The following is a 12684-nucleotide window of genomic DNA, read 5'->3' on the forward strand; positions in this document are numbered from 1 at the left end:
GCTCGCCTCCCAGCGCCCGGGCCCGGGGTGCTTGTCCGCGTCGGGCGGTTGGGCTCTGGCGCGGGGGTGCGGGCGGGAGGGCGGCAGGGCTACCCCGCCCCGCGGCCGGCGTCAGTCCGCGGGAAGTTTCGAGCTGCCGCTTTCCCCCTGCCCCGCACCATGCGCGCCCCAGGTCGCAGCGTGCTGGGGTCCCGGGGGTGTCGGGGAAGTGGGAAAGTGGCTCGGGGCGGCCCACGGGCAGGGGCCTCGGAGGCGGCTGTGCGGGCGCCAGGCCTGAGCCGGCTCCTCCTGCCCTCGCAGCCTCAAAGTGGAGTACGACAAGCTGGCGAACGAGAAGACGGAGATGCAGCGCCATTACGTGATGGTGAGTGGCGGCCGCGGCCCGAGGGCGCACACCCGGGACCCGGGCTCCGGACTGCGGTCCGGCGCGGCGGGGCGCGGAGAGAGCGTCCCCCAGCAACCCGGCCGCTGGCCACCCGGCAACTGGCGAGTGGAGGTGCCCTCTGCCCCTTCTGGGCTTCTCTCAGCAGCTTGGACGGGTGGGCGAGAGGCGGGGCAGAAAGAACCCCGCATCCCAGGCCGGGCGGCCGGGGCGCCCCGCCTTAGCCTTCCCTGTGCTCTGAAGGTCCCAGAGGGCTGCGTGTCCTAGCCTGGCTAGGAGGGCAGGGGCGGATCAGGGTTGGATAAAAGTCTCTTGGGGACCTCCTGGGAGTGTTTGGAAACTTTTCTGCTTTGCTGCCCTGGGATCTAGCCCGAGTGGGACAGAAGCCCTTCCTCCCCGGGGCTTTCTGACAAGTGCAGTGAGTCTTGGGAGGTCCTTGTCTCCACACCCTTGCTTAGGGACTCTGCAGCTCCAGGCAGTAGGTGGACCTGTCCCTTCTCTCCCCGGAAAGTGCGGCGCATTTAAAATCTGTTTGCAAGCGGGTTGGAGTCCCGGCCCTGCACCGCCTTCCACATCAGAGGCCTTGGCCACAGTGCTAAGTAACTCTCAGGATGAGAGGGTCCCAGTGTACTCTAGAGTCGGTGAACCCCAGCCTTGTATAAACAGGATACTGGGCCATGTGCTTGTGGGAGGGGCGCTGCCAGTGTCGTGTTCTGGGAGAGGAGAGGAGAGGAGCTCAGGTTGTCAGCTCAGCCCTCCTGTCAGCTGGCCCTGGGGTTCCATTTCAACTTTCTTAGCACATGCACCAGGGGAGTGCTACTCTGCCAAAACCTTCCCGGGGAAAACGGGTTCGGGAAAGAACAGACTTGGTGTTCTGTTAACAGCAGCCCTCTCTGCTTTCAGTACTATGAAATGTCCTATGGCCTGAACATTGAAATGCACAAGCAGGTAAGTGATGGCCTCTTTTTTAAAAAATATATGCTTTTTTATTTTTTAAATATATACGTGGAGTTCTGATGCCTCCTTTTGTTTGAAAACCAGCCTTGTTCTTCCGTTCTTCCCCATTCTGCTTTAGGAGGGAACAAAACGCGAGGGCTTGGCTGATTGCTTTGGACGTGTTGAGCTTTTCGCCCTCGAGTTTGGGAAGTTAAGTCCTGGTCTGTGATCTTGGTGGAGGATGGAGGACTGGAAGGGAGAGTAGTACCCCCAGGAACTGCTTTCCAAACTCCTGAAACCCCTGAGCTGGCCGGCTGCTTTTATCTGTTTTAATGTAAAATTCTCAAGAGGAAATGTGGGAGGGTTTTTTTTTTCTTTTTCTTTTGCAAAAATTGTGATGTTCTGCCTCGATAAGATTAAACTTCAAGAGCCTTAAAAGCCAGGCTGAGCTGTTGAAATAGGAGGGAAGCCAGCCACCAACTGCTTAAAAACAGAAAGCCTGAGTGAGCCCAGCTCTCTGCCTCACCTTTGGGAAGCAGCTTTCTCGCCTCCATCAGCTGCTTGCCCATTTTACAGAGGAGGAAGCTGACCTGCAAGGGTGAAGTAACTTGCCCCGGGGCAGCGCAGCCTGGGCTTGGGAGCTGGCTGGGGGCTGAGCTCAGCTATGCAATCCTGAAGTCAAACCAGTTTAGCTAGTGTGATGAATATGTAAACTACCTGGTATTGTCACTCTTCTAATACCAGTGTACCTCAGACTGCGCAAATACAAACAGCCTTTATCTTGGGGCATATCAGTAACTGGGCCCAGCGCTGGGCCGGGCTGTGGGCGAGGCCGCTTGTGTATTTGTGTTCCGAGGAGAGGCCGCCTGTAATTTGGCTTGGCCTACGGTTAGAGTTGACTTGGCACGCATACATGGCGCGGGTTCTTTTTAACAATTGGTGTTCTTGAAATCTCAGAAGGCTGTTGACTCATTGTAGCCTTTGGTGACCATGACTTGAATGGGTTTTCTGCTCTAAGTTAACAGTCCTTTACAAGGTGTAAGCTTTGCTCTTTCATGGGGCAGGACCCAGGGTAGGTGAGAAGGGCAGGTGACCCTGGGAAGCGCACAGATCCCTGCCTGCTCTGGTGGCTTCAGCCTTTTGACTTTGATTTTGAATCTGTTTTTTTCCCCCCTCCTTGCGCAGGCGGCCCTGGTGCTGGGTGAAGGGCAGCCCCGGAGGGGGAGGGGAAGTGTACAGGGCGGTGTGGGAGCTGGTGTGATTTCCTGAGGGACTGCGTCCTTAGGAAGGCGTGTGGGGGCCTTGAACACCGAAGGTAAACAGACACTGCTTTGTACGTGAAGCTCTCCTCTGCGGCATAGGCTCGAGGCAGGTTCTGCCCCACTCCAGGCAGAACCCATCTGCCTGCCTGGTTCCATAAGACGGTGTGAAGTGGGCCTGGGATCCCAGGTGGTCCAACGACCTGGGGTGTCCTGCGAGGTACCACTTCCTCCCTTTCTCCACCCGCTCTCTTCCCCTCAGTGCTTAGTTTCTTGGGTGTATTTAAAGAGGGTAATTGACCCAGGTTTGAGATTTATAGCAGCAGTTATTCTAAGAGCTTCGTAATGAAGGTGTAAGGTGTCGTCGCATGTTGAGGTCTGCATGGGTGGTGTTCTCGCGTCTGTGAGTAGCTAGTTCTTGGCACAGAGGATCCACCTTGGCTGGCAGAGCCGAGCTGCTCCACGTTCCTGGGATGCCCTGAACCCAGGAAGGGCTAAACATCTTGACACGTTTGGTGGTGGGGTTTGTTGGAACAGCACCGGTGTGCGTGCATCTGGGATTCCCGGGCATTCCCCAAACAGGGTTCTTAGGGGAGAATGCCTGAGGCTTGGCCACACTGTCCCACTTAATCCTCGTGGCCCCTTTTTATAGGTGAGGAGACTGAGGCTTCAGGGGAGGCCAGGAGAGCAGAGCTGGGACTCAAACCCAAGCCTCCAAATTCTGCCCCCGGGCACTTGACACTGCTTGCCACTCACCTTTGCCTTCCAGGCTCAGCTCCCAGAATGAACCCAGGCACTCTGGATGCAGGCGGTGCTTATTAGCAGTCTCTTGAGCTGGGTGAAGTCACCTTGTGGCTGTGTTGGAACAAAGAGGCAAGGAGGTGAAGAAACTCGGCCTGAGAAATGCAGCCCTGACCTAATGGAACTGGCCACTCCCCAGGGTTGCGAGGCTCTGCACAAGAAAACCTTGCCACTAATTGCAGTGTGGGTCTTGGGTGCATTTGGCGATGGTGGTTAGGCCTGAGCAAACAAGTTTATCAGCTGACCTGTTTAGCGGTTGACTGGTGTTTTATCTGCACACACAATCAAGTGACTGGGGTGCTTGAATTATTCATGCAGTGTCCTGCCCTCTAGACTTGACTGTTCGTGTGATTACATCTGCCTGGAACAAACAGGCTGGATTCTTCATCTGTAAGCTCGGGGGAGGGGGTGGGGACTGTCTGTACTTTTATATAATAGATGATCTACAGAGCTAGCACCTTGGGAAGCGTGGCCGTCCTCCGCCTGCTCACACACACATGCACGCGCACAGAGGCCCACACCACTTTTTTTTTTTTTTTTAAGCTCTTCTTTGCCGGCTCTTTGGGAAATGCCAATTAGCTGGGAACCTCGAGCCCTGCCAGATGGGCCTGGGTATTGACAGAGGGCAGCTGATGAGGTGCGGCCAGCCCGGCCCTATTTTACAGAAAGGCTGCGCTCCCTGTGGCTCCTCCTAACCTCGCTGTCTCTGTCTCCTGTTCTCTCTTTTTCCTAGCTGTCAAACCCTAGAGAAGTAATAAATGGTTTCTCCTCTTCGTCTTCTGCCTCCCTCCCTAATTATGGTAAAGTCAAGATTACAGAGTCCCTGGCCTGGCCCTGGACTTCCAGAGGTCAGCACCTCCTCCAAGCTCCTGCTTCCAGGCCTAGTGTCAGGGTGCGTCAGCGAGGCCCGGGCAGGGGCTGGGGGTACACAGTTCCCATCCTGAGCTTTGCAGTCTTTCCACTGTAGCCATCAGCCTAGAAACGGGCTCCCCAACAGCACCCGTGCGTTGGTTTGTTTTTGTTTTTTTTTTGAGAGGTTTCCGCTGTAGGGCGCGTGCGCTCGCCAGACAGAGACAGACAGAAAGCGAGAAATCATCCCCCGGGGGGATGGTCACGCCGCAATCCCTTCTCCTCCATTCTCCTCTTGGGATCTTGGGCATGCACGCACACGCGCCCGGCGTGAGTTCTAAGCCACCGGGTCCGGGACGTGAACCGCGGTCGACTACGTGGGAGTCCAGCGACATAGCCATTACGCTAACTGCTGGTTCCCCTGTGCGTTGGTTTTGAGACACGATGCCCCGATCAGCAGGCTCAGGCTGTGTTTTCACCCCTGTTGGTAAGCACTCTTAATGACTTCTCTCTGCCATGCATGAGACAGACAGCGCCCCTGACAGGGTCCTCTGGTCAGTGTGCTCAGAGGTCTCTGGCCCCTGGACCCGGAAGTGGTCTGACCTTACTTCGTGGTCCCCAGGGTGCCGTGTCGCCAGTGCACTGCCTCTAGCCGCTGGGCACTGTCGTTTGCACAGTGCACGAGGCGTCGTCATTTGGGACAGTGTCATACCCACCGTGTCCATCACCCTCTTCTGGCACCCCGACGACCCTTCCTCTTAGGTTTCTTTAGGAGTCTTGGAGTTGAGTGAGTCCTTTATGCAAACCTTCCGAGGTGCTGGTGAGGAAACGGGCCCAGAGAGGGTGCGACGTGTCCAGGCCTGGGGTCTCGCATCTGTGGTGACCGCCTCCCGCAGGCTCGCCTTCCGTCCTCAGGCCTTCTGAGTGTTCCGTCATGACCTCGTGGTGCTTTGTCTTTAATGACCGTCACATCTTTCTGTATTCGTGTCCGAAGGCACTACGGCTACACAGCGGGCTACAACACAGTTCCAAAGTACCCCATGTGGGGTTGTGTAACCAAATCAGCCGAACCCTGTGCGGGCGCGGTCCTGTTCCGAATTGCCAGCTATTCACGAGGAATGATTTGACATGTGGTAGGAACAGCTGCGTAAGTAGCAGTCCCACAGGAAGGGTTCCTGGAGCAGGGGAACTTGGTAAAGCCTGTGAGCTTCCTACCTGAACCCCGGTGTGGCCGCAGACGCAGCGCCAAGTGGGAGGTGGGACAGCGCCACTCAGCCTTCCCCTCTGCTCCCGGATCTGCTCAGGTGAACTGCAGAGAGCGTGGGTGGTGAGGTCCCAGGCCCGCCAGCAGCAAGCTCTGTGACCACGAGGGGGGCTGGCTAGAGGGAGCCTCCTCTCCAGCCCCTGCAGGGGGTCGCGAAGGCCCCGCCAGCATTGAGTGTTGCTTGGTGGGAGAAAGAGGGCCCACACTTGAAGTCAAAGGACATAGGTCCTTATTCCAGGGCATTGCCATTTGTGTGACATCTGGGTTACGCTGCCAAAGTCTTTTTTTTTTTTTATTTTTTTTTTTTTGCCAAAGCATGGACATCCCAGGGTCATGGACACCGTGGTTCCCACCGACCTGTCCTGCCTCGCTGCTCTTGCCTGGACAGACTCTGATCACAGGCATCTTCTCCCTAACCGGTGCCTTGCTGAGCTCAGCGCTCCCTTCCCCTCAGGCCTGCCTTCCGCCTGGGTCCTCCGGTCGCCCCTTGTGGGAGTGGCAGTTTCAGTGCTTCTCTGGGTCTTTTTCCCCTTGGACGAGGGGGCTATAGAAAGTTAGTGGGAAGTGCATCTTAAGTGCGAGTTTATTTTGGTGCAAACACACTTTGAAGTCCATGCGTGATTTCTTTCATAACGTGCACTTCCGTGAATTTTTAGACCCCTGCTGCCCCCAAACAGTTGATTATCACATCGACCGAGCGATGGGCCCTCCTTGTCCTTACCTTACAGAGCCAGGAAATTGAGCCTGGTGGGAATCCGGCTCCTAGCAAAGCTCTTTCCAGATCTCTGGGACCAGGAGCCGGGAAGGGTGCAGAGTCTTTCCCCTCTCTGGGCTCTCCCTCCCACCCAGTGGAGGAAGGTCTGGTTCATGTCAGAGGCCCTTCCCTTCTAGGCCGTTGAAGGGAATGAGTCAGCCGAGGAAGGAATTGCCTTTTCCTTTCTCAGTGGGAGCATGTTTTTCTATCCATTGTTTGTCCGAAGGATCGGGACATGGTGCGGACTGGTAAGAAAGGCCTGGCTGCAGCGGGGCTCCCGTGACCTGACACACACCATGTCTTCTCATGGCTTTGTGTGTCTCTCTGCTGTCATGGTGCATATGTTGCGTACTAGGTGCTCAGTACGCCTAGTACCTGGTGGCCTCTTTGGCGGCTTACCTGGGGGCGTCCAGGGTGGAGTTCCAGGTCGCCAAGCCCTGGGTGTCCGGTGCTGGCCCGGGTGCTGCAGGCTTGCCCCTGTGGCTCAGCTTCCAGTTTCTTCGTCAGGAAAATACGGGGTTGGGTTCATTCCCAGCACGGTTATTAAGGGGCTGGCTGCAGGATGACTAGGACACCCCTCCTGTGCCGAGCGGCATCTGCACCCCTAATTGCCGTGCAGGGAGTTCAGAGCTGAGGGGCACACCGCACCGCTTCCTCGGCCAGGGGGGACACGGGACCTCAGCCCAGGGCTGTTGTTGAGGTGCGTAAAAGGGAGGCAAGGGCTTCACAGGCAGAAGCCAGCAGCAGAGGCCCCTGCAGGGTGGCAGCAGTCCTGACCGGGCCCGCGAGATAGGCTCCGGAAGCCGCAGTCCTGGGAATGATGGGGCGGACGGCACTTGGGAAGTGTCGAGGTGGTGACATTTTGCAGCATAGCGATCTCCAAGGCCTCTCTGCCCTCACTCTGGTGACTCACAGCTCTGTGGCTCTCTCCGTCCCCATATGGCTCTCCAGGGCTGGCCCGAGTCCATCTGCCGCGGGGTGGGGGAGTGGGGACGCCCTGGCCATCTGCGGCCCTCCCTGCCTGCTTCCCCTGCCGGACTCGGCCGGTTTGAACTTTATTCCCCAAGTGGCATTGTCTGCTCCGTATTGGTAATTCCGTAATGACTGGTTATGACCCGCCCCCTCCCCCGTATTTAAAGCTCGTCAGCCTGCTCTCCACTCTGCTGTTAACGATAGCAGCCGCTGAATAGCTTTCAGCATGCCATTGACAGTGTGGGCTAAGAGAGCACTTGAAGGGGTGCTAGACAGCTGAGAGCACCCGTAATTGTGTACCAGAGTGAGAACTGCGTGCTCAAGGGCCTTGTTTTTATATGCTTAAAGGGACAATATCTTGTTTGCGACAAATGCTCTCCGGCACAGCACAGCTCTCTCCGTCCTCGCTCTCCTTCCCTCTCTTGGCATTTCTTTCTCTCATCTTTCCAAATGGATGTTCCCCTCCAGTTGGGGCTAGAGAGAAACTTCGGGGGCGGGGGCGGGGGGGGGGGACGGGGCATCTCCGGGGGGGGGGGGGGGGGTGGGAACGTGACATCTCCTGGGAAGTAGGGGACGTTTGGCCGAGCTTGGCGTTGAGGTGCGGACCCCCCTGCCCACAGAGGGTCCTGGGCCTGCGTCTCCCGAGGAGGCCATGGGGAGTCGCAGCTCTCATCAGCCCCGTCAAAGCTTTCGTTTGCTAGGGTGGGGGAGGCTGCCACCCAGTCCACCAGTCGCTGGGTGTTTAGGTGAAGCCCCGGGGGGGTAGTGGGGTAGTGCGGGGAGGAGCCAGGGGCCTCCAGATCAGGCGGCAGGAGGCCGGTCCTTGTGTGGGGTTCATCCGGAAACCAGGGCCCCCCCTACTCACCTCGAAGAGCTGGCCTGAGCACAAATAGCCCGTCCCTTTGCCCGGCCTGCTTCGGCGTTGCTTCGAAGGTGCAACACAGCCCTGTGGGGAGGGGTCTTCACCCAGCAACCTGGTCCTGTGAAGGGTGGAGGGCAAACCAGCTTCCCAGCGGCCAGGAAGCCTGTCGGTCTGGAGTCTCGCTGCGACCATCACGCTGTCCCCTCTGAGGCCAGGGTAGGGTAGGCATGGATGGGCTGGACTGGCCTGTCCTCAGTGGCCCTTTGTTCGGCCACCATGAGAAGGACACAGATGGGTCCAGGTTCGGGGCAGCTGCTGCCAGCATGTGACCCCCGGGGGGGTCTTCACTGAGACTTTGATCTCCCACACGTTATCGAGTGCAGTGGTCCCTCGTACTCCCGTGGCACTGGACTGCGGAGCTCAGCGGCCATTGTCACCTCGGGACCTGAGTTACCGGAGTTTGGGTCCAGGACAGAGGCAGCAGCCCTGCCCTGATGGCCGGTGTGAAGGCGGCCTGTGTACACCCAGGGCGCTGGGGGGCTGCGTCCTCGAACACGGCTGGGGAGAGGCGCAGGCTGTGGAGTGAGCAGCCGTGAGTTTCCGAGGGGCAGCGTGGTCTACCGCGGGCCCTGAGCCCTGTTCATCCTGGGTGCACACTGCACTTGGGGGTGCTTGAGGAGGGTAATTTTCCAGAGTAGGGTTCTTCCTGGCTCTGTTTAACGTTAGGAACTTTCTGGAAAGGATATAGACTTCTCCTTTGGTTTCCGAGGGAAGCCTGTGGGCCATGACGGTTGTGCTTGCAGAGTTATGAAGGCGTCATGAACCTTTGTTTTACAGTGTGTTCGGTGTTTAGCAGTTTTTTCCCAACTCACATTGTGGACAGTTTAGTGTCAAAGTGGAGTAAAGGAGGGGAAGGCAAAGAGATAAAAATGTAGGCAGGGGCCAGCAGATGGCCTGGGGTTAAGGTGTCTGGATCTCACACAGGGTCGCTCCACAGTTCGAGTCCCAGCCCTGTAGGTTTGAAAATTACGAGTGGGGGCTGGCAGGTGGCATAGTGGTTAAGGTGCTGGACTCTCACGTGGCCGATCGTGGTTCAGATCCTGGGCATGGTGGGTTGAAATCATGCCGGGGGTGTGTGCATGCATGCCCAAAATCCTAGGAGGAGAATGGAGGAGGAGGGATTGTGGTCATCTCTGGGACGGTGATTTCTCACTTTCCCTCTCATCGCCTCTTCTCTGTCTCCCCCGAAGAAGAAAGGAAATCAGCCCGGTGTGCGCGTGTGCCCCAAATCCAGAGAATGGAGGGAAAGGCACTACCGTGCCCCAGAAGGTGATTTCTCACTGGTCTCTGATGAGCACGTGCACCCTACAACAAAAACTTAAAAAGCAAACACATGACTAGTGGGAGAGAGGGTAGAGCAGAGCTGTAAGGAAATGGGGGATGGAAAGAGACAAGCAAAACATGTCGACTGGCTTCTGAGGAGCGGAGCGAGAGAGGGCCGGTGGCTGGAGCTGACTCCGCAGCTGCTCTTCTGCCTGGGTGGGCTGCTTCCACTGGGAGCACGTGTCTGTCGGGGCCTTTTGCCTGTGCCCTTCAGCCCTCAGGGCACTTGCTCACAGCTCTTCTGCTGTTGCCTTGGGTTTTTAATTCCAGGTGAAAACGGCACTAGGCAGGTAGGAGGCGCTCCTTTCCAGCTGTGTAGGAAGGTTCGGTGGGCTCTGCAGCCAGAGCTCCACCCACGAGGAGGCACCCGGAATACCAGAGGCAGCTGACCAGCCGGTAGGGGGCTCCTCTTCCTGGCTGGCCTGGAGCCTTCTGCACTCTGGCCAGCCGTGTGACCACAAGGTGGAGAGGAGGCCTTCCTCTGGGTCCCCGGATGCTTCTGTAGGGAGAGCCAGCGGGTTGTGCCTGACTTGGATCTGAAACTGATGTGCTGGTAGGGGCATGCCCTGTGAACTGGGTGATCCATCAGCTGGGGTGTTGTCTGCTGGGCGAGTGGGAGAGCAGTGTTGGCCAGTGGGCAGGGATGGAGTTGGTCTGGCTCTGGTGAAGGGGGGTGCAGGGACTAGCCTCCTGGCCTCTGCCTGGGAAGAAGGGTGACAGAGGTCTCAGGAGGAGCAGCAGGTGGCACGGGTGGCCCGGGGTGATGGAGGACATGAACTCATCTTGGCTGATGAATCCTGTCCTGTGGGGGAGGCTGTTGTGCAGCTCCTTCCTTACTTTGCCTAAAAGCAGGAGTTCTAAGGAAAGACCGGGAGACTCCCCGTCTCCCGCCTCGGTTCTGGGGATCTCCTGCTTCAATCCAGAGAGCAGCCATACCTGACATGGAAGAAGCAGCTTGGTTCAGAGCATAGCTGCCCCGCCCTACCCGGCCCCCACCCTGACTGGATGCCAGCTTCCACGTTGCCCAGCACAGCACCCTGTGCGTGGGGCACCTCGCGACCTGCCCACAAGGCCCTCTTGGCAGAGAATGTGTCCACACCCCTTCTCCTTAGCTGCCTTGTGTTTTCCCTCTGTTCTCTACCTACCTGGAGCACACCCCGCTTCTCGAGACCCCTCGGCCTGGCTCGTCCTCGCTGTCCATTTGACCAGACTCCTTTCTTAACCCCCCATGATACCGAATAGCCACTGGACATCTCCCAGGCCTCCTGAGTGGGGGCGGGGGGCTGACAAGCCAGTTTTGTCTTGCACCCTCATTCCAGTGTCCTCAAGAGTGTCTTTGTCAGAAGTCAGCGGGTTCTCGCGGGGGTTCTGTAAGTTAGATGCAGAGCGCCAGGACCAGCAGGTGGGATGGCTTTATAGATAGGCTTCGGAGTCAGGCCATAGTGGGCTGGAGACCTGGGTCATTACTTACTAGTATGTGACTTTGGGCAGATTTATTTTTTTATTTTTATTTTTTTGTAGGAGAGGCTTTTGCTATGGTGCATGTTCCAGAAAGACAGAGACAGAGAGACAGAAAGCAAGAAATCACCCCTCAGTGGGGATGGCCATGCCACAATCCTTTCTCCATTTTCCTCTTGGGATCTTGGGCACACATGCCTATGTGCTCGGTGTGAGTTTAAGCCACTGGGTCCGAGACTCAAACTGCAGTCATTTAATGGGAGTCCAGCGACACAACCAGAACGCCAACTGCTGGTCCCAGATGTATATGTTTTTTGAAGTTTCCCAGAGGGCACGTGCGTTTATTGAGGGGAGAGTGAGAAAGCACCCCTCGTGGGGGATGGTCAGACCGCAGTCCCTTCTCTTCCTCCCTCCTTCATTTCTGGGTTTTGGGCATGTCACGTGCACTTGGCGTATTTCCACGCTGCAAGATCTGTGACTAAAACCACACAGTTGGCCATGTGGGATCCCGCTGCCTTAACCACCAGGCCAGCGGCTGGCCCACGGCAGACAGCGGGACCTCTGTGAACTTGGGTGTGAACTAAGGGAGCTCACCACTGCGATGAGAATCTTGACCTGCTGTGTTATTGGGGAGGGTAGGTCTCCGGTGGCTGTGGAGTCTTGAAATGTGAGGCTGTGGCTGAGGAAAGGCTTCGTTTTAGTTAATGCAGCTAGCCCCCTGTGGGAGGGTGCATGTGTAGGGCGTGCTAGGAGGGGACAGGGCACATCTGCAGAGCTCAGGACTTCGTGTGTAGGAAGGTTTAGCTAGGAATTCTCCACCGAGACCCCAGAGATGTTGCATGACTTCCCAGAGCCCCCCGCCCTCTGCCCCACGCATGTTCCTGTTCCCTCCTATGCCAGTCCTGCTGTGTCGGTGTCAGGGACACGGTCACACCTAGGGACGCTGACGTTCAGAGTGTAAGTGACGGCTGAGCAGCGCGGGTTCAGGACCGAGCCGGACCTGTGTCCATAGACCATTTGCGGCATAGTCTCCCGTGGCCTCCCCCAGGCCCTTCAAACTTCAAGGACGTGATTTCCGGCCTGGGAAGTCCCTGGACAACCTTCGGGAGTTTGGTCAAAGCTGGGTGTCAGCAGCGTGCGGGGCTGGGCTCCTCAGCCCTGGCGGGGTGAGGGTGACATCCGGCCTGGACAATTCTTAGTGTCCCTCCCTCACTGCCCTGGGCTTCTGCCCACTGGCCGCCTGTAGCAACTCCGCAGTTGTGATGCCCTGCCTGTCTCCAGACCTACCAAGTGTCTGGGAGCAGGGTCACCAGTTCTGGCGCGGGGGCTGGACTCCTTGCTGGGTCACTGCGAGAAACCCGCTGTGGGTGGGAGAGACTGACTCTGTCGGCCTGCAGTCTGGGGTCTTCTTCCCCCACCTCATTTTCCCTTCATGCCCCCTGGGCTTCCCCAAGAGCTCCTACCTTTCGGAGGTCACAGCCAGCATTTTATTTGTAGTGCCGACCTGGGGAGACCCCCAGATTTAATGAGCTGGCTTTGCAAGGGTAATGCAACTTTTACAGCCTGTTGAGGGGCCAGGGGAGATTTGCATAATGTTCCAAGGGGGATTAGGTGGCTGGGGGTTGCCATGGCAACCCCACAGGGATGAATTGTGAATTTCTCCTCCTGGCGGGAGTTGGCGATGGAGTCTGGGAAGGTGGGGGAGGGGGCAGGGGGTTATCTGAGGGATAGTGTTAGGGGAAGGGGACGAGGTTAAGGATAGGG

The 12684-nt window shown here is 57.4% G+C and overlaps 1 protein-coding gene across 8 annotated transcripts in view; it reads left to right on the plus strand.

The window, feature by feature from the left end:
- The first annotated feature begins 275 nt into the window (after positions 1 to 275).
- Positions 276 to 12684, plus strand: part of TLE3 (TLE family member 3, transcriptional corepressor) — a 52932-nt gene continuing 40523 nt past the window's right edge. For 7 of the 8 annotated variants that reach the window (XM_027765489.1, XM_006161334.3, XM_027765490.1 and 4 more), the window contains exons 1-2: positions 276 to 364; positions 1286 to 1330. In XM_027765489.1, the coding sequence (XP_027621290.1) occupies positions 344 to 364; positions 1286 to 1330 (66 nt within the window). In that variant the 5' untranslated portion in view covers positions 276 to 343. The remainder of the gene's footprint in view (positions 365 to 1285; positions 1331 to 12684) is intronic. The other variant, XM_027765492.1, reaches the window with a different exon arrangement.

This window comes from Tupaia chinensis, unplaced genomic scaffold, assembly GCF_000334495.1.
Source record: "Tupaia chinensis unplaced genomic scaffold, TupChi_1.0 Scaffold138425_1, whole genome shotgun sequence".
Taxonomy (NCBI): Eukaryota; Metazoa; Chordata; class Mammalia; order Scandentia; family Tupaiidae; genus Tupaia; species Tupaia belangeri.